A 19668-nucleotide genomic window follows, 5' to 3' on the forward strand; every position below is an offset into this window, starting at 1 on the left:
GAGGTGAGGAGGAGGTAGTCATGAGCTCGAAACATGGGTGGGCTCCTACAGCAACAGAGCGTGCGAGTTCCTGGGGCGAAAGGAACCGCACATGGTGGCTGGAAATGAACAAAAACCAACCCCAATCTCTGGTTCCCTGCGAGCGCAGAGCGGCTCCCTATTTCACCTTCTCGTTACTGTGTTAGTGGTGGATCTTCTCAGCAAAGGATGGACCACAATATTGCTCAAGTGTACCAAATCAGAACAAAAGCTCAAGCAGGACTCACAGGATTACATCAGTGACACAGGCTTTAGCCTAATCACAACAACACAGATACCAGGCTACAGTTACGACCCACACCAAACAGCTTTTTCATTATTGCAACTGAGGTATCGATATCACACAAGCAGAACGGGCTGATGCTCCGACACCAGCACTGAACCCCCTCTAGGCTGGACGAGAGCATGGCCGGGCCGGTGGCCACGCATCCCGCTGGGAGATAAAGGAGCCACAAGCCAGTGGTGATGGACGAGCCACACGAGCGGAGGCTGGAGGAACACAGAGCATCACACACACACACACACAACGGGAACGCTATCACTGCGTGCGTGAGACTAGTGAGAAAGAGGAACAGTCAGAGGGTAACTATTGCTTGACAAAATTACACGTCAGGATAATTCAATGACAACCCCCCAAAAAAACCAAACCAAACCAACCAAAACCCCAAAGGAAGATAATATAAAAGATATGGGTTAGTTTTCAGGTGGAGGTGAGGACAGGGCACAGAGGATGCTCGGAGGAGGCAGAAGTGTGCTGCTGCCCTGGGACCAGAGGCGTGTAGCAAGGCATGACTGCGCTGGAAGACGGACATCAGAGATCTACAGGGGCTTGGCAGAGGATGGGCCATTTGGGGAGGTTTGGGCAGTGGCTCCTTTTAATCACTGGCAACGTGGTTCTCATTTTGGAGGGTGTGCCAGCGTTCAATCTTCTTGTCCTTGTTCTTCAAGCATTCGTACCAGTGTTTCAAGCGCTCCCCCTTAGCCGTAATGCCGAGCTGACAGCCGCCTGGAAGAAAGGGAGAAGAGGAGACATCTTATTCAGGGATGATGCTGATGTTCCAATAAATTACTTCCATGGGGACAGACCCCACGTTTGTAGCATTACTTTCCACCTCCTGGATTTAAAATCTCATGGAAATGACCAGAGGTGCTCTGCCTGCACGGAAGACCCCATGGGATGCTGGGGATGGGGCAGCACGGTGAGTGCACTGTATTTGGTGGCCTGATAACAAGCACCCAACCAACTTGCACAGTCCCATCTCAAAGCTCAGCCTGAGGCTCCTCACAGGACAGGCAACCTACGCACCCCTCCCGTACAGCCAGCACTGCATCGGGCATCAAAACCATACCACAGAGTGCAGAGACTTTCAGCTCACCGATGTAATCATTCGATTTTCCGATGTCGTAATCCCAGACAGAAATGTCCAGTGACTTCTTGGCCAGGTCGCTGTGTTTTATATCATAGAAGAACTCCTGCAGGAGGAGAACACCCACATCACACCAAGCACCCCAGGAAAATACACCCAGAAAACTGCAGTTAAGGAATTGCAAGTGATGTCTCTGTACAGCCCAAATTCAAAATTCAGAGAGAGGATAATTAAAATACACTAACAAAGAGCAAATCTCCTTTCCCTGGGGCACTTGTCCTCCCAGGATCACAGCATGCTGCACAAACCCCTAAGCTGAGCTCATCCCCTGTATCTGAGCGAGCACTTTGCAGGTGTCCCAACAAAGCAGCACCACCCGCAGGGACCCCCAGGGACGTTCATCCCACCCACGGCACTGGGGTGACATGGAGCCAGCAGCACCAGAGGAAAGTCCCATAGCAAAGCCATTCCCAAAACATTCCTGGGTGCAGAAGGGGGAAAGGAACCCAAGCAAGGATCTGAACATCAGGGAGTTTGCCTTCAACCTCCTCCATGCAACATAGTAATTAGCTACGCTGATTTAATAATATATATAAAAAATAAAATAGATCCATCCTTACCTCATTAAACTCAGGATTCAATGTTTTCTTCTTAATCTGTGTCTTGTGCTTGGCCTTTTTTCCCATGTCAGGTTTCAGCCAACTGGGGACAACAGAAAACAGCTCAGAACTCAAGTTCAAGAACAGTGTGAGCTTATAAGGTAAAAAAAGTGAGGTTTGGGGCTAGAAAATAAGTATCTTCTGTTGCTTTTTAAGTGAAAGAAATTGTTTACCCACCCTCTCCTCTTCCCACTTTCTAAAATGAGCTAAAATAAATGTAAAACCAGTAAAATCCTGAATACTTTTTTTTTCTTCTTTCCCCCCCTTGGATTGCCAGACAAGACATGGGAAACTAGGTGCTGAGCTCAACAGAAACCTCTCTGGGAGAGCATCTCTTGCTCAGAGCGGCTGGGTAAGCTTCAGACACCAGAAAGCAGCGAACCCTTGATGTCCTTCCAAACCACACACTGGTCCCAAGGTTTTTTGCCCACAAGCCACGCTAAAAGAAATGGTTGTAGGAGTTTTATGGAGAAAAAGTGGGTGAACTCTGCATTTTGCTGGGGAGGAACCTGCCGAGGCAGACGGCGGGGAGCAGCTGAAATGGTCAGGGCATACAGAAGATGAGCAGCCAGGCTGGACAACAGCAGACGAGGGCAATCACAGGGCCAGTCACCCAGTCTGGCCACTGGAAAAAACAGCCAAGAATGTGTGAATGTGTTCAGAGATGGGGAGAAGTATGGAAAAAAAAAATATAAAATTAATCCATTAGTGTTTAATACCACACAGACTAGTATACTCAGCCGAGGTAGGTTCATCTAGCAAATGTGGCAAAAATTAGGGGCTCGGGCTTTGCAGCCTGGCTGCAGACCCAGAACAAAATTGTGGAGTTGGGATTAATTAGATCTGTAGTAGAAATTGATTTAAAAATGGAAAGCCACCATCTTTTGTTTGTTGAATGGAAAATATAAAAAAAATAAGAGACACCCTGAGAGGGAAAACTACTTTGTTCCACTCAGCTGCAGAAGACGTGCAAAATGTTCAACGTAGGATTTATTGAATGAGTTTTAGGGAGAACAGAGGTTTTTTTCTGAAGGCAAAACAACCAGCAACAAAAACTACAACCAGGAATGGCTGCAGGGTTCTCTCCGTGTCACAGTTTATGAGGTTCGAGTTCAAACAATCTTATCCCCCCACCGTTGGCAGGAGCCACCCGACAAGTGCCGCTCCCCCATCGCCTGCCTCCACAGCCGAGCGTGCCGACGGGCGAGATGCTGCTGGAGGAGACCCGCTCCATGTCACAGCAAGGCATCGCCAGCGCCGACCACAGCAAATACCACTGTCTGTCTTAATTAAGCTAAATTGTTTGCAGCGGGGACACGGCATGGGACAAGGACAGGCAGGGCAGGGTGATCCCAGGTACAACCAGCACGTGTGCCTGTGGGGCAGCAAGGGGGGGCACATGCTCCTCGTCATGCGTGGAGGGACATCAAGCCACCCCTGCCCTGCGGCCATGGTGGGTCAGAGCTGGAGAGGAGGACCCTCTTGGCCTCCAGCTCCATGGGACAGGTAGGGCAGGGCGATCCCAGGTACCCCAGGTACAACCAGACGTGTGCCTGTGGGGCAGCAAGTGGGGCACATGCTCCTCGTCATGCGTGGAGGGACATCAAGCCACCCCTGCCCTGCAGTCAGAGCTGGAGAGAAGGACCTCTTGGCCTCCAGCTCCGCGGCTATGAGATGGCTGTTGGGTCAGTGCATTTGGGATGGACCTGAGGGCTGGGTGAGTCACTAACTTCAGCCACGGCAGGGCTGTTACCACCTCGCGCAGGCATCGCTGGTGGGCAGCTCACTCCAGCATGAAGCCACAAAGCGCTTGGAAAACGCTGTCCTCTCTCCAGGGGTTTTGGAAGGAGATCTCAGCTACTGCTGAAGGACAGCAGGTGGCCCCACGACCACGCGTCACCGCGCTAAGCCACCCCCAGCCCTCACTTACAGTTTAACGAAAGGGTCTGAGTATCCGTTGGCATCCATAGCTGCTAAATGCACGCAGCGTACGATGCCGACGATCAAGCCGCCCTGCTGGGTGCTGTACATGAGGGACACAAGGATCTTCCCACGCTCCTCCACATCCCCACCACGGTCTACCTGCAAGGGGAAGCAACCAGAGATGGGGATGCGGGGGCTGAGCGAAGACGACCGTCAACTGCAGAGCAGATGAGGCAAGATGGACACAAAGGAACCTTGTATCCCCATGAGGGGGGGGAAGAAAAAAAAAAAGGCTCGTATATGAGAGGCAATGGATGAAACATGCATGGAGCCTGTCATCCTCCAAGGACTCTTACCTCCTCTTCGTACAATGCCATCCCACGGGATGAGCCAGTTGTTCCAGCACGCTTCATCTTGGATGGAGAAGGGAAAAAAAGAGACTGCCATGAGTTACTGCAGCTGGGAGAGGCACCGTCCCATGGCAAAAGCATCCCTGGGAGCCCAGCCCTGCTCTTTGGCTAGAGCCAGGAGTGGAAGGGGACTCAGGTACGTTCATCTGCTCCATCAACCTTCATCTCAGAAGACTCAGCACCTCACCTGCAGCACTGGGAAGCAAAGCTCAGGGATGGAGCCACCCACCCTCTCCCCCCCAGTGACACACACATCAGCATAGCCCAGTGACACCAGCAGATCCACAGCCACCAGAGACGTCCCCAGAGTCACTTCCCCTGGCTTCCCACCACTTTCTCATCCTTGACCTTGACCTTGTCACATCAGCCCAGACATGGGTAGGAATCCAACTCCTAAAAATACCAGTGAGGTCAGGCGCCTACAGCTCTTGGCTGGTTCCAGCTCCAATCCCATCCCTAGCTCCCTCCCGTGCCATCTGTTAGCAGCCTCAACATTAATGGCAGCAGAAAGAAATTTCAGAGAAACTCACTGGTATTACTCTCTCCAAGCAGATGTTGAAGTTCTTTTTCTGATTGGCTTTGAGTTTTTTCAAGGAAACTCTAGTTTCTCCAATAAACTCATTGTGGCCAAATTTGTCTTCATCACATACGGAGATCCTGAAGGGAACAGGAGAGGTGAACATCGACCATGCTGGAGCAGTACCTGACTCCAGAGCACAAACCCACTCCTGCAGGGGCACTGCTCAGGGGGTGAACAAAGCAAAGCACCACCAAAGCCTCCATCCACCTGGCTCTTCTCTGACCACAAGCAGTCAGAAAACCAAACTTCTGTTTTGTCACAAAAACGAACATTTTTAATACACGCTCTGCGATGGGGCAAGAAATCAAAAGGTGGAAGTTTCCTGTGGACAGAAAATGCCAAAAAGTTTTAGAGACATTGAAATGTTTTGCTGGGATACTGTCAAATCAGGCATGGATACACAATACATGTATCTCTATGCCGATAAGAATAATAGTAATGCCAATAAATTTAATATTAAATGACAGGGTCAAAGCATCTTTCCTTCTCTTCTTAAAAGTAACATTAAAATCAGCATGTTCATGTGAAGCATGTTGATTTTGACCAAAAATCCTGCATTTCCAGGTGCCCTATCAACACCTGCACTTTGCTGCCCATGCCCTCCTGAGGAAGGCTGGCTCTCGATGCTCTGGGCAAGGATGCCCACAGTCCCCATCCCACCGCACCATGGGGTACCCCAGCTCCTCTGCTTGCCTGAGGGTTTTCCTTTGCATGTCCTCATCTGTGATGCCGTGGTACACCAGGGTCTCGTTCCACACAGGGTTACGAGTGTTGCGCAGCGTCTTCGTCCTCAGCTTATTTGACTACGGCATGAAAACATGGCATAATTACACCCGGAACTCCTCCGCACCTAAATTCCAGCTCCCAGCAGTGGACTGTAAATTAGATGCTCCATCACTTCTGGCTCACAAGAGGTGGTTTGACTGGGCTCTGCAGGAGGTCGCCGCTGCCTGCTGAGGCTGTCGCGCCAGTGAGCCATCAACTTCAGGTGAGCATCACCGACCCGACAAGGTGGACCTTTATGCAAACACCAGGGACTCAGCCACCTGCAGGGGTGAGGGCAGCCTTCACCCCCGGCTTTTTACACTGTCTGGGGTCTGCTCCTTCAAGGACGCTTGTACAAGAAAAAGTTGCACAGAGCAGGCTGTGCGGGGGCTCTTGTAGTCTAAAGGAGATGCCAGCTTGGGAAAAAATGAGTTCTGTCACTTGCTCATGTTTCTTTTGCAAAACACGTGTGCAAAATAAAAAAAAAAAAAAGAAAAAGAAAAAGAAAGCTCAGCAAACAAGAGGGCAATAGAAATCAAAGCAACTCCCAAGACCACAATACCTTGATTTATTCTGCACAAAACCAGAAAGTTCCTGCACATAAAGTAAACGTGTCAATGGTTTTATTATATTTTTTTCCCCCTTCTTTCACCCTTAGTTCCTCTAAGCAAAACTCTGCTGCAGGAAAGAGCTCAGGGGCTGCAAAGCAAGGAGCCAGCACCCCTTGGGCACTGGGCTAGTGGTGGTCATCCCCTCCTCCAAGGTTTCCCCACTGAGATCAGCTTAGCTGGGCTGGGGAGTGAGATTTTCAGGGTTTTCTTTTAGAGGGGCTTATTCTATGGTTATTTCTTTATAACTGTAATGAGAACATGCTGCAGCTTCAAAGCAAACGGATCGTTCAAACTCTGGTAATAATTAGATAGTTTTTTGGTCAGATGTTTTGTGATGCCTTAACAGTGTCACCTCCTCTGGAGCTCCCCTCCAGCCCTAAGCAGATCCCTGTCTGCAGGATGAGCTGTTCCTCAGGTATGGGAGAACATCTGCAAGCATCATCACTTTTCAGAGATACCTCCCGAGTCAAATATAGCAGCAGTGAGCAGTGGCACAGAGAAATCAAGTGGAGAAAGTCTGACACAAGGAAGGGACCTCAGGGGGCTTTGAGGAACCTCTGCTCCATCCCCAGCCCCAAATGTGCCCAAACCAGGTAAAGCCTCACCTTGCTGGCTCCAGGCAAGAGGTGCAGTTTGACGTAGGGATCTGCCAGGCCATTTGAGTCCATTGGTTTTAAGCCCTAAAAGATAATAAAGAAAACGTGGTGCCTGAACCCTCCTCAAGCAAAGCCAGGGAAGAGAAAAAGCTACTCGTGAAGCAACTCAGTAAAAAGAAGAATGTGTTCAGCAAGCCAAGAGCCTTGTCCTCTGCCCCAAGCAGGCATGGGTACCACGATGCATTAAAACACCAGACCCACTGGAGGAAAAGCCCCACAGACCTTCCCATCCAGGAGCAGCTGTGCCAGCGGGGCTGGGCTGGGTCTCCCAGGGGAGCAGCCTCTGCCAGAGGCCACACTGCTTCCATCCCACGGCCCCAGGGGAGCTGGGAGCCAGACAAACTTAAATTGGTGAAAGAAGGGGAAAAAGAGGACCGCTTACTTTGGCCTTGATGAGGGTGCAGTGCAGGGAGCTGTTCTCCTGGTCGTAGAGCAGGCTGAACTCCAGTGCTCCCAGCGTGGCTGGCAGCGAGAGAGAGAGGAGGAAGAGTTGGAAATAGGACCTCGTTAAAAACCCAGCCAATAACTGTGTTTAATCAGCCCTGATTAGGAATAATTAGAAAGATTTGCAGTTCAAATGTAAAAGCCATGTGAGACTGCGCTGGCATCAGCCACGCACAAGCCCAGGCAGAGTCACGAGCTGCAGCCATTTGCAAAGGTGGAACTGCCCAGGGAGGGCAGCCTGGGGCTGAGCTGACTTTAATATTTGCCAGGCAAAGGAGGACATAACCCTACAAACCCTTCTGAGGGCAATGCCACCCCAGGACCACCCTGAGAAGGTGTTCCACCATGGGTGGCCAGCATCTCCCCAAGGCTCGGGGACTGGCCCCCGTTTTGACTTGTTGGACCCCAGTTCAGCCTTGTCTTCATGTGCTCACCAGGAAAACATCACAGGGCTGAAGAGTTAGCACAGAACCTCAGCTGAGTCCATCTGCTCCTGCCTGAGCAGGATTTCTGCACCTGTTCCCAACCTGGAGCAGCTCTTCCCACCCTGGGTGGGAACAGGCTGGACAGGCAAAGCACTGCCCTACCACAGGCACTCGCCCTCATGCAGCAAATTCCCTTTGAGGGAAGCAGATACCTGAGCACCAGGATCTCAACAGCATAAAGGCACTGAAGCCACCAAGCCTTTCCTACAAACAGCATTTCTTGCAGCTAACGATGCTCTGATGGAAAGAGGCAGCCGCCTCTGGGACTCAAATTTGGAAATGGGAAGGTTGTGTGAGCACAGAGCCTAAACCAGCATGCATCAGAGCTCAGTAATTTTGTGTAAAACAGACTGAAGATCCCACGAGCTGCACTGAACTGATTGAGCAGGGACAGCCTGCGAGACCCTGTCCCAGCAGCCCCGCAGGGAAGGAACGTCCCCCAAGGACTCTCTGCCAGAGACCCACGACCTTATGGTGCAAGTCACGGTCCTGCAGCAGCCACCTCCCTCAAAATCCCAGGTTTCCCAAAGAAACCACTCACTCCCCCTCCAGCTGAGCACCCAGGGTACATACTGCCTTCATCAGAGTCATAGCTGTTGGCATCCTCCTCCTCTTCCTCCTGGGGTGGCTGCCGCGGCGGGGCAGTGGCTGCCGGCGGGATGGTGGGGGGCTGCCGGGCTGGCCTCTCCTCTCTGGCAGAGGGCACAGTGTAGCCCCCTCCTCGCTCCTCCCTGGCAGCGGCACGGGCCAGCTCTGGGGGTCCCATTGGCGGGCTCACTGTGAGAAGGACCCTGTTAGCCCCCGGCACGCTCTGCTCCCCAGCCCCTCGCAGGCAGCCAAACTTTACCTTGTCTCTCCGGGAACCGGCCGGCTGCCCCAGGACCCGGTCTTGCTGCTGCCGGTGGTGCTGGGGACAGACACAGCATTACCGGAGCATTCACCTGGGCCATGCCCTCCATCCCTCTCCCACCCCAGCACCAGCACTGCCCCAAGCAGGGGGGTCTCCACCCATGGCAGGGCATTGGGGTGTCCCCCCCAGGAGCTGAGCATCCTGGCCACATCCCCATTGCATCCTACCTGGGGGTGCTGCTGGACCAGGACCAGGAGCGGGGCTGGCAGCGGCTGGTGGGGGTGGCCGTGGGGCTTGCAGGGAGTTGGTCCTCTTCACGCCTGCAAGGAGAGCGGGGGTCAGCAATGGTGTTCAGGCCCCGGGGGCTTTGGCTGTGTCGAGGATGTGGGTTATAGCTGGAATCAGCCAGAGGCAGCGGAGAAGAGAGAGGTTTGGCCGATGGATGGAGGTGGCCCAGATAGCAGCTCAGCCCTGCATGCTTTTGGGGAGCAGGGTGCAGCCTGGGCTGGAGTAGGGAGCATTGCACTAGGGGGACCCCGTGCTGCACCGATCCACCTGCAAAAGGGAAATGCAGGAGGATGGATGTGGCTGTGGCCAGGCACTGGTCTGAGCTGGAAGGTGAACAAACCCATGAGCATCACTGAGATGCCCATCACACCCTTGTCCCCCTGCACACCAGGACTACTGCTGCATGGCATCCCCCCGAGATGCACGCACATCCCACAGCAGCAACGGGGCACAGATGCACAAGGGTTACCCACCCAAACACGAATTAAAACACCAGCTCCCCCAGGCAGCCCCAAACGCCCCTCTCCAGCTATTACCCGACTACCCTGTCATTGAATATTCCTTTCTTCCCCGGGGAATTAAAGACGACTTGGACATTTTCCAGCTGTTTTTAGCTTCACCAGTTAAATTCACAAGCTCAGCTCCTAGATGAAGAGCGGTCTCTGCACGTGCCTCCCCTTCTAGAGACACCTGGGGAAGACTCAGGCACCACTGCACCCTGTCAGCCACCCGTTTGTGTCACAGCCATTTACAATAGCTTGCAGCACATAAAATTTTCATGAAACAAGAAATGACATCCCCAGCCAGACCCCTGCCAGCAAAGCACGGCCTCCCACTGGCGCGGCTGCTCCACGTCTGCTCCTTTGGCAGCATTTTGTGGGGCACATGCCTGCCCCAGCAGCAACGGGGTGGGGTGGGGGGCACAGCAGCATGAAAAATGCTTCTGCTTCAGGTCCCAATTCAGTTGCATTTCATCTCTGCTTAAAATTGTCCTGGTAAGCACCGAGCCCACTCCTCCCTTCACTTACAGCTCTTGTATGGTGCACGGGGCTTTTCAAGCTTATGTCCTTTCACAAGCCATAAGATGCCCCTCTTAGGGAAAAGCACGCAGGATCCTGCCTCTCCTCCCTGCATGCAGGGAAAGGGATGGGGATCTCCCTCCATGCCTCCCCCTTATCCCGTCAACACCCAGGACCTCCCCATCAGCAAACTCCACGGAGCAGTGTAAAACAGCAGGCGAGTGGCATGGGAAGCAGGTGCCAAAGCTCTGCAACATGAAATCCCTCAGCATCACTTCGTGCTGCCCATCGAGCAGAGACAACCCTGGTCTGGCTGCTGGCTTTGCAATCCCCAGCCCTCTCTTCCCAGGCCCGCAGAAGCACCGCTCTCACCAGGGCTCCTGCTGACCCCGCTCTCAGCAGCGTAGTTGCGGCCATCGGTGTCCCCGCCAGCGTGCTCGCTGCCACACGGGCCCGGCCTGCCCTCGGCCGGCTTGCGGCCAGGCACCACGTAGCTCCCCCGGGCAGCCGCCGTCGTGTCACTGCCTGCAGGAAGAGGGATAAAGGCAGCAGTGATGCTGGCACCCTGTCCGCCCAGTCGTCCCCTGAGCCAGCAGGGAGAGGAGCTGCTGGGGTGATGCCCAGCTTGGGTACCAGCAGGAGGACGGGTATGGCCACTGCAGCATCACCCCCAGAGCACTGGGGACTGCCAGCCAGCTGCGGGAGGGCTCCGCACCATCAAACCTGCACACGGTGGTCGCGAAAGCGCAAAGGACACGGCAAACCATAAGGGCACTGGGACACACGCAAGCGCCACGGGAAAACGCGGCCAGAGGCATCCATCAATTGGTCCTCAGCACCCATCAAACCCCTAATGGCATTACAGCTCCATGGTCCCCAGGACACGAGGATCACATTTTCTTTTTGCTGATCATCTTCCATTTGTTAGCGAGACAACGGTGACAGCTGCCTTTGCCTCTCACTTCCATCCACCCAGCAGCGGCCGTCCCAGGGTGCCAAGACCACTTCACGGTGATAAATTGCAACCCACGGATGTGATGGAAAAGGTCTCTGTGCTCACCTGGCTTGTGCCAGAGATGCCAGGTATAAATCTTTGCTGTGACATAAATGGGATTTTTACCCTTGGCTGGGCTCTCAGGGTCGCTGAGTGCAATGAGAAAGTGAAATGCAACAGATTGCAAGTGGGGAAGAAGAGGGGGGTAAAAACGCTACGATGCTAAAGAGGGGAGAGGAGGGGAAATGAGTCCTGTGGTGCAGAAATAGCAATGCAATAAATAATTTTCCAAAAGAGCTTTCGGAAAATCATGGGCACGTCATGAGCATGCTGATCACCAGGAGGGACCTGCGGAGCTGACAAAACTTCGCCAAATTACAGGTGAGCTGGTGGCTTAATAAAAGCAGCCTGTTGCAGAGCTGGGAAGCTTAACGGCACCAGCTACCATTGTGATTAAATAGTCTTAATTAAGTTGTTTCCCCAACTGCTGCTGCACGGAAAGATGACTCGGCACAACCTTGCCGAGGTTCAGCCGGAGGCCCCCACTGGCACTTTGAGCTGTAGCATGGGCCGAGCCTGGGTATCCCACCATGGGCACAGGTCCATGGGGCTCCCCCCACCCCACCCCCCACCCACCCCCAAGACACATAGGATGCATCCCCACTGAGATGTTGCCTGCCTGCAGCCTGACACGGAGCAAAGCCTCCGGCAGCTGAAATTGGAAAATGAAACGCAGTGCTGTTAAAACCGCTCCAGGGGGGTTGTGTCCTCAGTCCCCCACAGCTGAAGAAGGGGAGAAGAAGGGAGGGTTTGCAGGTGCTCCCACAGTAACCATCGCCCAGCTAGGAGCAGATGGCGTTGGGTCAGGTAACCTCATCGCCTTGGCACTCCGATGTTGAACTGTGAACATGGGGGCTTATCACTCAAAATTAACTCCCAGTGACACGGCCGGTCTGGCAGCACCCCTATCCCTGGGCTCCTGCTGGTGCTGGCAGCAGTGCCTGGGGTATACGGTCCAGAGCAACGCAGGGCATACGTGAGTTAGAAAGACGAGCCCTGGCGAGGAACATGGCTTTGCCCCTGTAAGCAAGAGGCACCGATGCTGCTGCTTACCGCAGCCCCCTCAGCCGGCATTGGTATTAAACATGATGCAGGCAGAGCGTCAGCGGGCTGCAAGTGCTGGAGGGGACAAAGTATAACCATTCAAAATAAAAATAAATTAAAAAAATAAAATAAAATTGATGCTGCATCCTTACCTTGCTCTGCTACCCATGTACGGCACAAGCCTGGGCGCAGAGCCCCGGCACCAAGAGCTTTGGTGGGGGAAACATGGACAAGCGCCAGCCCCCCGCAAGCTGCCTAAAGTTTCCACGGGAGGTTTTCCAAGGATTGCTATTAACTAAGCAGAAGAACACCTGCCAATCAGCAGCAGGAACCACCACCTACGGAGGCAATTCTGCTCGGTGCGGCATTCCAGCCCAGGCGTGCGCGGTAGGTGGGGAAGCCCCAGAATAACTCGGTCCCCGCGCTGTGGGTGGCAGCAGCAAGGAGAGGTCCTGCTGCAGCCTCCCGCGGGAAAACACCGCAGGGGAAGGAGAGAGGGAGAAAGGGAGCTCAGCACAGGCAGCACCCAGGCAGCGGCACAGGGGAGCGTGCGAACGCTGGTGCTTACCATCGGCGTCCTGCTCAGCTGGGGGCCTGGCGTCCGCCTGGCCTTGGGGGCACAAACAGAGGGAGAAGCGGTGAAGCTGCAGCCGGCCCACCCCACCAACACCATCCCAGGATGCGCTGCCACTCTTTCCCCACGCTTCCTTTTTTATTCTGATTTTTCCAGGCTACTGCATCACCGTGTTCATACCCAGGCACTGCATGAACCCCCGGCTGGGCACCCCAGATTCCCACCCAGAGCTGCTTTGCTGGAGGATGCCCCTGCAAACCAGCCCACACTGACTGGGACAGCCTGGACAGACCCTCAGCAGGCAGGGAGGGCAGCGGGGCAACTCCTGCGCCCTTTAGAAAACAGGCAGCAGGTCCACGACTGCTCTGGATGCTCTTTGCTAGGGTTTGCCCTTGCAAACGATGGGGAGAAGATCCAGCGCCCCACCAGCAGGACCCTTGCCCTGTCACCCACTGTCACCTACCTCGGGTGGGCGTGCGGGAGGGGAGTTTCACGTCCTGGGCGGGCAGCTGCGATGGGCTGGGCTCACTCGGGGCTTGGGGGCCCTTGTTCTTGCTGACAGGCATCGGCTGGGGCAGCACTTGCTTGGGCAAACCCTTGAAGAACCAGGCACCGGAGCGCTTCCACACCTGGGGGGTACAGGCAGAAGGGTGGCACCCACGTCCTAGTGGGATGCTGGATGCAGACCTGGCAGTCTCTGTCCCCCACTGCATCACTTGGGTCCACCTCCAGCAGGCACCCCTGTACCCCCCTGCTCTGCAGCAGCCCCATGGCCCATCCTGCTCATTAATTAAGTCTTCAGCTTTTGCACACTGCAGGTAGCAGGGAGCTAATCTCTGGCCAAAATAGCCTCTTCAACCCCAAGACTTTGTTTTGGTTTGTGGTGGTTTTGTGGGTTTTTTTAAATAGTATTTCATATAGGAAACAAGATCACCCTGTAAGAACCAGGCTCTGATAGCTGGGCCAGGTTTAGCAGCGTCAGAAGACAAAGCTGAAAGTCCCTGGGAGCATCCCCCAGTCTGCAGCTGGTCCCACCTCAGAGCTCTGGCATGGGGACAGTGCACAGGGTGAAACCAAGGGCAGGGACCGCATCCCTACTCCCGTAAAACCCCCAGGGCAGGGGAAGCACGGGGGCTGCCCCACTCACCTCCCGCTGCTCGCTGCAGATCTTGCAGAGCCAGATGGCATGGGGCCGGCTGTTGGTGGTCTCCACCCCACACTTGGTGCAGACGTTCTGCAGAGAAAGGAAAGCGCTGGGTGACGGTGGGGGAGCCGTGGCCACCAAAAGCTCCTACTACACCAGCACCTTAAGGAGAGCTGGTTAACAAGAGCCCTCCCGGTACAAACATTAATGATTGCAGACCCCCCCCCCAGGGATGCCCCCTCGTGCGGAGGAATGCCAAGCAATTCAGGATGCACCGAAGGACCAAGGTGCCCCTTTTTGCACCAGGGAGCAAGCTGTGTGGGTCTCGGGGGGCTCACCCAGCGGTGGGGCACGGGGAGGTGCCTCACCTTCTTGCAGTCCTCGCAGACGACGCAGGCAGATCCCCGTGGCCCCAACTGCTCCCCGCAGAGGATGCAGCGGTTCACCCCATCCCCCAGCACGCTCCGGCGCATGTCCTCCAGCCGGGTCATGAGTCGCCTGGCAGAAAGGGGACGAGGGCTGTCAGGAAAGGCACCACGTGGCCAGGACGTGGGGTTCCCACTCCCAAGGATGGCTGCTGTTTGATTATTGAATCATTGAATGGTTTGGGTTGGAAGTGGCCCTAAAGATCATCTGCCTGAAAGGAGGTTGTAGTGAGGTGGGGGTCAAGTTCTTCTCCCAGGTAACAAGTGACAGAACAAGAGGAAACAGCCTCAAGTTGCACCACAGAAGGTTTAGATTTAATATTAGGAAAAATTTCTTCACCCAAAGGCTGGTCAAGCATTGGCACAGGCTGCCCAGGGAGGTGGTGGAGTCACCATCCCTGGGAGTGTTTAAAAAAACACGTAGCTGCAGTGCTTGGGGACAGGGGTTAGTGATGGACTTGGCAGTGCCGGGTTAACGGTTGGACTTGATGATCTAAAAGGTTTTTTTCAACCTAAATGATTATATGATCTCACTCCAACACTCTGCCATGGGCAGGGACACCTTCCACCAGCCCAGGTTGCTCCCAGCCCCGTCCAGCCTGGCCTTGGGCACTGCCAGGGATGGGGCACCCACAGCTGCGCTGGGCAGCCTGTGCCAGTGTCCCACCACCCTCACAGTAAAGAATTTCTTCCGAATATCTGATCTAAATCTGCCCTCTTCTAGTTTAAGACCACCTCCCCTTGTCCTAGCACTACAGGACCTACTAAAAAGTCTGTCCCCACCTGTCTTACAACTGCCAAAGTACCACCGTAAGGTCTCCCTGGAGCTGCCCCTTCTCCTGGCTGAACAAGCCCAGCTCTCAGCCTGTCCTGGTGGGAGAGGGGCTCCAGCCCTCTGATCCAGCTGCTCCTTTTCCTAGTGCAGCTTCCAGCAGAGCCTCTCCTCTTCCAGCTACAGGAACGCAACCAGGGGAAAAGACACATCCCAGGGGATATGTCAGAGTATTACATTCCCCTATAGCTTTGTAATGCATGACTATTAACTTCCACTGGCACTGCCAGAGAGCAGATACCAGCCCCAGTGCCCGCATACGCACATGCATAAAATCCATCAGAGCCAGCGCCTTCGCACAAAGTGCTTCAGCATCAGGGAAGCGGCTTTTTCCCCCCACACAGAAAGATTTCCACCCAGTCCCAGTGACTGCTCAGTGAAGAGCTGCAAAAGGAGATCTTCAAGAGCTCTGGCAGGAGGACTGAGCGAATTAATTTTCTCATTTTCTAAGGAAAAATATTGCATATAATTTACTTTATGGAAATGCTTAGCCCTTTGAGTGAAATGCAAAAAGCCCACTGGAGAGCAGGCTATAAAAGCACATCTGTTTCTTGCAAAGGTAAAAAAAAAAACAAACAACAAACCAACAAACAAAAAGCCACAAAAAAACCCCTCCACAGCTAAGCAACTTCTGAAAAACCAGCAGCGGCAAAAGCAGTTTGTAAAGCAGGAGCAAGAGCGAGCTGCCTGCCAAGCACCCGAGAGCTGGCGGCGAGCTGTATGCTCAGTTAACCCAGAATCCTGGCCCTAAAAATAGTACTAGAAGGGAGAAAGGATGCATTATTTATGCCTTTCAGTGAGGAAGGAGAAGGAATGAAGAAGGGAAGGAGAAGACCCAAGCCCACCAGAGAGAGCAGCAGCCCCCTCGCCCGCAGGGCTGCCATCCGCTCCCACGGCAGCCTGACCCAGATCTGACAGAGCCACTAACACGGCACGTTGTAAAAACCACCCGACGTTTAAAAGACATTTTCCTACATGGCTGATGACAGCTTCAGATTTATGGCGGCTCCGCTGCCAGCACCTCTGAATTGCTCATAAACAATATATGAGCTCCCCACTACATCGGGGGCGGCTGGTCTCCAGCTGCTCGCCGGACGGCCAGTGTCCCATGGACTGCGCATGGAAAAGCAACGGTGTTATTGTACACGGGTGCTTGATAAGGGAATAGCAGCAAGAGGGGAAAGAAAAATAAAAATAAAGCATCTCGAAACATGCAACTTATTACAATGCATCGTATACTCTGTTGGAAACTCACTGTAGTCAACAAGAGCATCTCGAAGCCCTTGGTCAGGCACTGAGTCAAGCCCAAAGGCAGGACGCAGCTCCATGACTCAGCGTACGTTATCCAACCAAAGCCATGTTATTACAACATCTCATTTAGGTGCAAGACATCAGCCATGCCAAAACCTGCTGGAGAATTCCCCCACTCCTCCCCACGCAGGGGCTGATCTCCCTGGGGGGGCTCCAGCATCCTCAGGGCTGCCGATGTGGAGGTGCCTCCTGACAGTTATTAACAAGCCTGCAGCCCGTTTCCAGACAGGAAAGCTGGCTGGGCAGCTAGGGGAGCCAGGCAGAGCCAGCCGTCGGGGGAAATCACTATTTTCACAGCTACAATGTCACCAGACAGCAGATGGGTGAGCTTGCAAGTCCCTTCTGTCTTCGCCACCTGAAGTTTCAGCAGCGACATGACCACGGGCTCTCTAAATAGAGCAAGTCTTCTTCTCATCCTTTTGTCGAAAAAGAACATCCTCAGACCACAGCCCTTTAATGCCTTTCCACCTCACTCTTAACGGGGAAGCTATCTGCTAGCCTAACTCCCTGTTCCAGCGTTATTCCCGAGGGATGCCACTGTCTGATCCTTGCCCTTCAGCACCTGCTCAGTGCTTTGCAGATGATCCATAGGTGATTTCTTCTGACAGAATAAGTCAGTTGCTAGAGCCACCATACGCCCTTGGTGCCTTCCCAAGCTCCGCAGCCCATCCGCCCTGCTGCAAACACGGAGGTCCCAGTGATATCAAGAGAGCTGCATCATCCCATAAACATCCGGCCAGCAACCAGCAGTATTCCAATTAAAACCTGGAAACTGGCTGTTTCTCAAACATTTCTTATTTAAATGAAATGAATCACACCATGGTTGTTCCCAGCCCACGTCCCACCACATGCCACGCAGGGTCTGCATAAAGAACCCCCAGCAGCAAATAACCAACAGCGTCCAGCTTCTGTCGCAGCATATTGCTCTCACCTCAACAGGGAAAACATTCCTGGGGCAAAAACTTTTATTTTCCTGGCAGCAAAGCACATGTACAAGCCCCAGATCTTCTGCAATTTCCCCCCGCCCCCGCTGTGCTGCAGGAGCTCTGCTCCAAGAGAAGCAGCTTCCAGTTGGAAATCTGCAAGCCCAAACAAACTTATTATAGAAACTAGAACAAATGGCACAATCAAAAGGAAAAAAAAATAAAGAAAAAAAGCCTTTGCATTTCAAGAGATTCATTATTTAGCTGCAAAATCTTTCCTAGTCTCTCATTTACCAGAAGCAGCTCCTTAAGAGACTTTTTTTTTTAAACCAGTGGAAGAGCTTCAGCAGTCAGTACACACACCTGTGGCACCGGTTTCAAAAGAAGGACATTTGCCTAATTAAAACATCCATTCAAGCCAGAGAAAGTGGGCTTTTTTTCCTGATTCAAACCCCAAAAGGACTGTATAAAAAGTTAAAATTTAAGTCCTGGCGTGAACTTGGCAGAAAGAGGGCAGGACCTGGGAAAGGGGGTATTGCACCAAAACCCGTGGGCTGGGAAGCTCCCGATTAAGGTGATAACTGGGAGCAAAAAGCCCAGGTTTCTGTTTGACTCCATCCAGCACCACCCCACACACATGCCGAAGCCCCATGCATGGGCTGGTCTCCCGCTGCTAACCAGAAGGATGCTCTGCTCTACCCCAGGTAGCAGCCAGGAACAAGCTTTCTGCCTTCCCAAAACCTTTTCGCTCCCTCTCCCCTATATATTGTTTGTTCCTCATTTTTATTGCACATAAAATAGCCATCCACCTCATCGCCATCCCTTGCGCTCTCTAGGATGACAGCAACATCTTCCTTACCATGATGTGCACTTCAAAGCGCCCATCCCTCTGGCCTCTGTAAGACTAACTTCAAAGAGCAGGAAATATGCCTCGAATTGTTATAATTAGGGGGGGAAAAAAATCAAGATAGAAATAATTAAAGCCAGTGGCAGGGAGCTGGCCAAGCCCAGCGCCTGGGAGCATCGCTGCTCCCAGAGACAGCCCTGCAGGGAGGGAGAGCATCCGTCATCTGCCAAAGAAATACGTGTTAGTCACTGATGGGAGCGAGATATAAGAACTGGGTGATACACTGTATCTGAAATGCTTACCATGCACCTGAGATGATAAAAGCAATAGAACAGTCCCCTGATAATATAGCATCTGCCTGGCCCCATAAATACGGTTTGGGAAAGGAAGGTGAGCAGCCCTGGGGCTGGTAGGAGACCTCCCCTACCCAGAAGACCTGGCACAGGCAGGGGAAGGTCTGGCATTTGCAGGAAGACCTGAAAACATCTCCCATGATTTTAGGCATGCAGAGGGTCCCACAGGGATGCAGCGAAGGCTGAGGGACCACCTCAGGCTGGGCTGAAGCCTGGGTAGCACAGGCACTCGCAGCGCTACAGCATTGGCATTTGCTCTTGTGCTAGGACCAGAGTGATGCAGAGAGGGACACGGAGAGTCCCTGGCGTTAAGTACTGAGGATCTCAGGAAACAAGACTTAACAGCGGGGCAAGCACGCAAGAGCGCGTTGTGTTTAAATATTCATCGCCACTCTGCAGAAATGAATGGCTAAAGATGCGCCTAATGGGTTTTAAATCACGTCGGGGAGGACATTTAATGCAGCAGACTGAACTGCTGCACCAGGGTGGGAGAAGGACCTGACCTGCGAGGAAGGATCTGATCCGGGACATCACAAGCCAGATGCTCCCCAGCCCCATGCGGGAAGAGACTCAGCCATCACTTACGTGGCAAAAAAACTAAGTAAAACACAAAGGAGGTCACAAAGTGCCTCCAGAATTAAGCCCTGACTTGGCTCCACGGGGAAATCATGTGCCTTAAAGGGCTGAATATTAAATGAGGGCTAATTTTAATGGTATAAAAGAGAGAAGAAAAGAAGCCAAGCTACAGATAAAACGTAATGAAAACCAGGATGAAAAATGAGAAGCATTTTTCTTCCCTTACAAGTGCACAGGTAAATCAAAGTAAAGCATCATTTGAGCTTTTACAGGTTGACTTTCAAAGCTCATCCTCTGCTGAGAGCCCTCACCATCGATGGAAGATGCTCAAGGAGGCTACGGGGATTCATGCATCCTGAAGTATCCCACTTCATGCTAGTGCATCACTCCAGGTCCTTGATGCCTCCGATAATGTGTTAAAGGAGGGTTGGTATTTTGCAGGCTCATCCCAGTCTCAGAAATGAGAAGAGGGTGGGATTATTTTTTTTT

General features: G+C 53.0%; 1 protein-coding gene across 5 annotated transcripts in view; it reads right to left on the reverse strand.

Moving 5' to 3' along the window:
• Positions 1–609: 609 nt before the first annotated feature.
• RPH3A (rabphilin 3A) overlaps positions 610–19668 on the reverse strand; it is a 33588-nt gene continuing 14529 nt past the window's right edge. For 4 of the 5 annotated variants that reach the window (XM_040608403.1, XM_040608396.1, XM_040608379.1 and 1 more), the window contains 17 exons: positions 14281–14410; positions 13916–14002; positions 13232–13397; positions 12763–12804; positions 10469–10621; positions 9017–9109; positions 8787–8846; positions 8513–8716; positions 7393–7472; positions 6960–7034; positions 5672–5781; positions 4929–5055; positions 4345–4401; positions 3996–4147; positions 2027–2108; positions 1416–1512; positions 610–1045 (listed from right to left, as the gene is read on the reverse strand). In XM_040608403.1, the coding sequence (XP_040464337.1) occupies positions 915–1045; positions 1416–1512; positions 2027–2108; positions 3996–4147; positions 4345–4401; positions 4929–5055; positions 5672–5781; positions 6960–7034; positions 7393–7472; positions 8513–8716; positions 8787–8846; positions 9017–9109; positions 10469–10621; positions 12763–12804; positions 13232–13397; positions 13916–14002; positions 14281–14410 (1846 nt within the window). In that variant the 3' untranslated portion in view covers positions 610–914. The remainder of the gene's footprint in view (positions 1046–1415; positions 1513–2026; positions 2109–3995; positions 4148–4344; positions 4402–4928; positions 5056–5671; positions 5782–6959; positions 7035–7392; positions 7473–8512; positions 8717–8786; positions 8847–9016; positions 9110–10468; positions 10622–12762; positions 12805–13231; positions 13398–13915; positions 14003–14280; positions 14411–19668) is intronic. The other variant, XM_040608412.1, reaches the window with a different exon arrangement.

The sequence above is a fragment of the Falco naumanni genome, chromosome 1 (genome assembly GCF_017639655.2).
Source record: "Falco naumanni isolate bFalNau1 chromosome 1, bFalNau1.pat, whole genome shotgun sequence".
NCBI lineage: Eukaryota > Metazoa > Chordata > Aves > Falconiformes > Falconidae > Falco > Falco naumanni.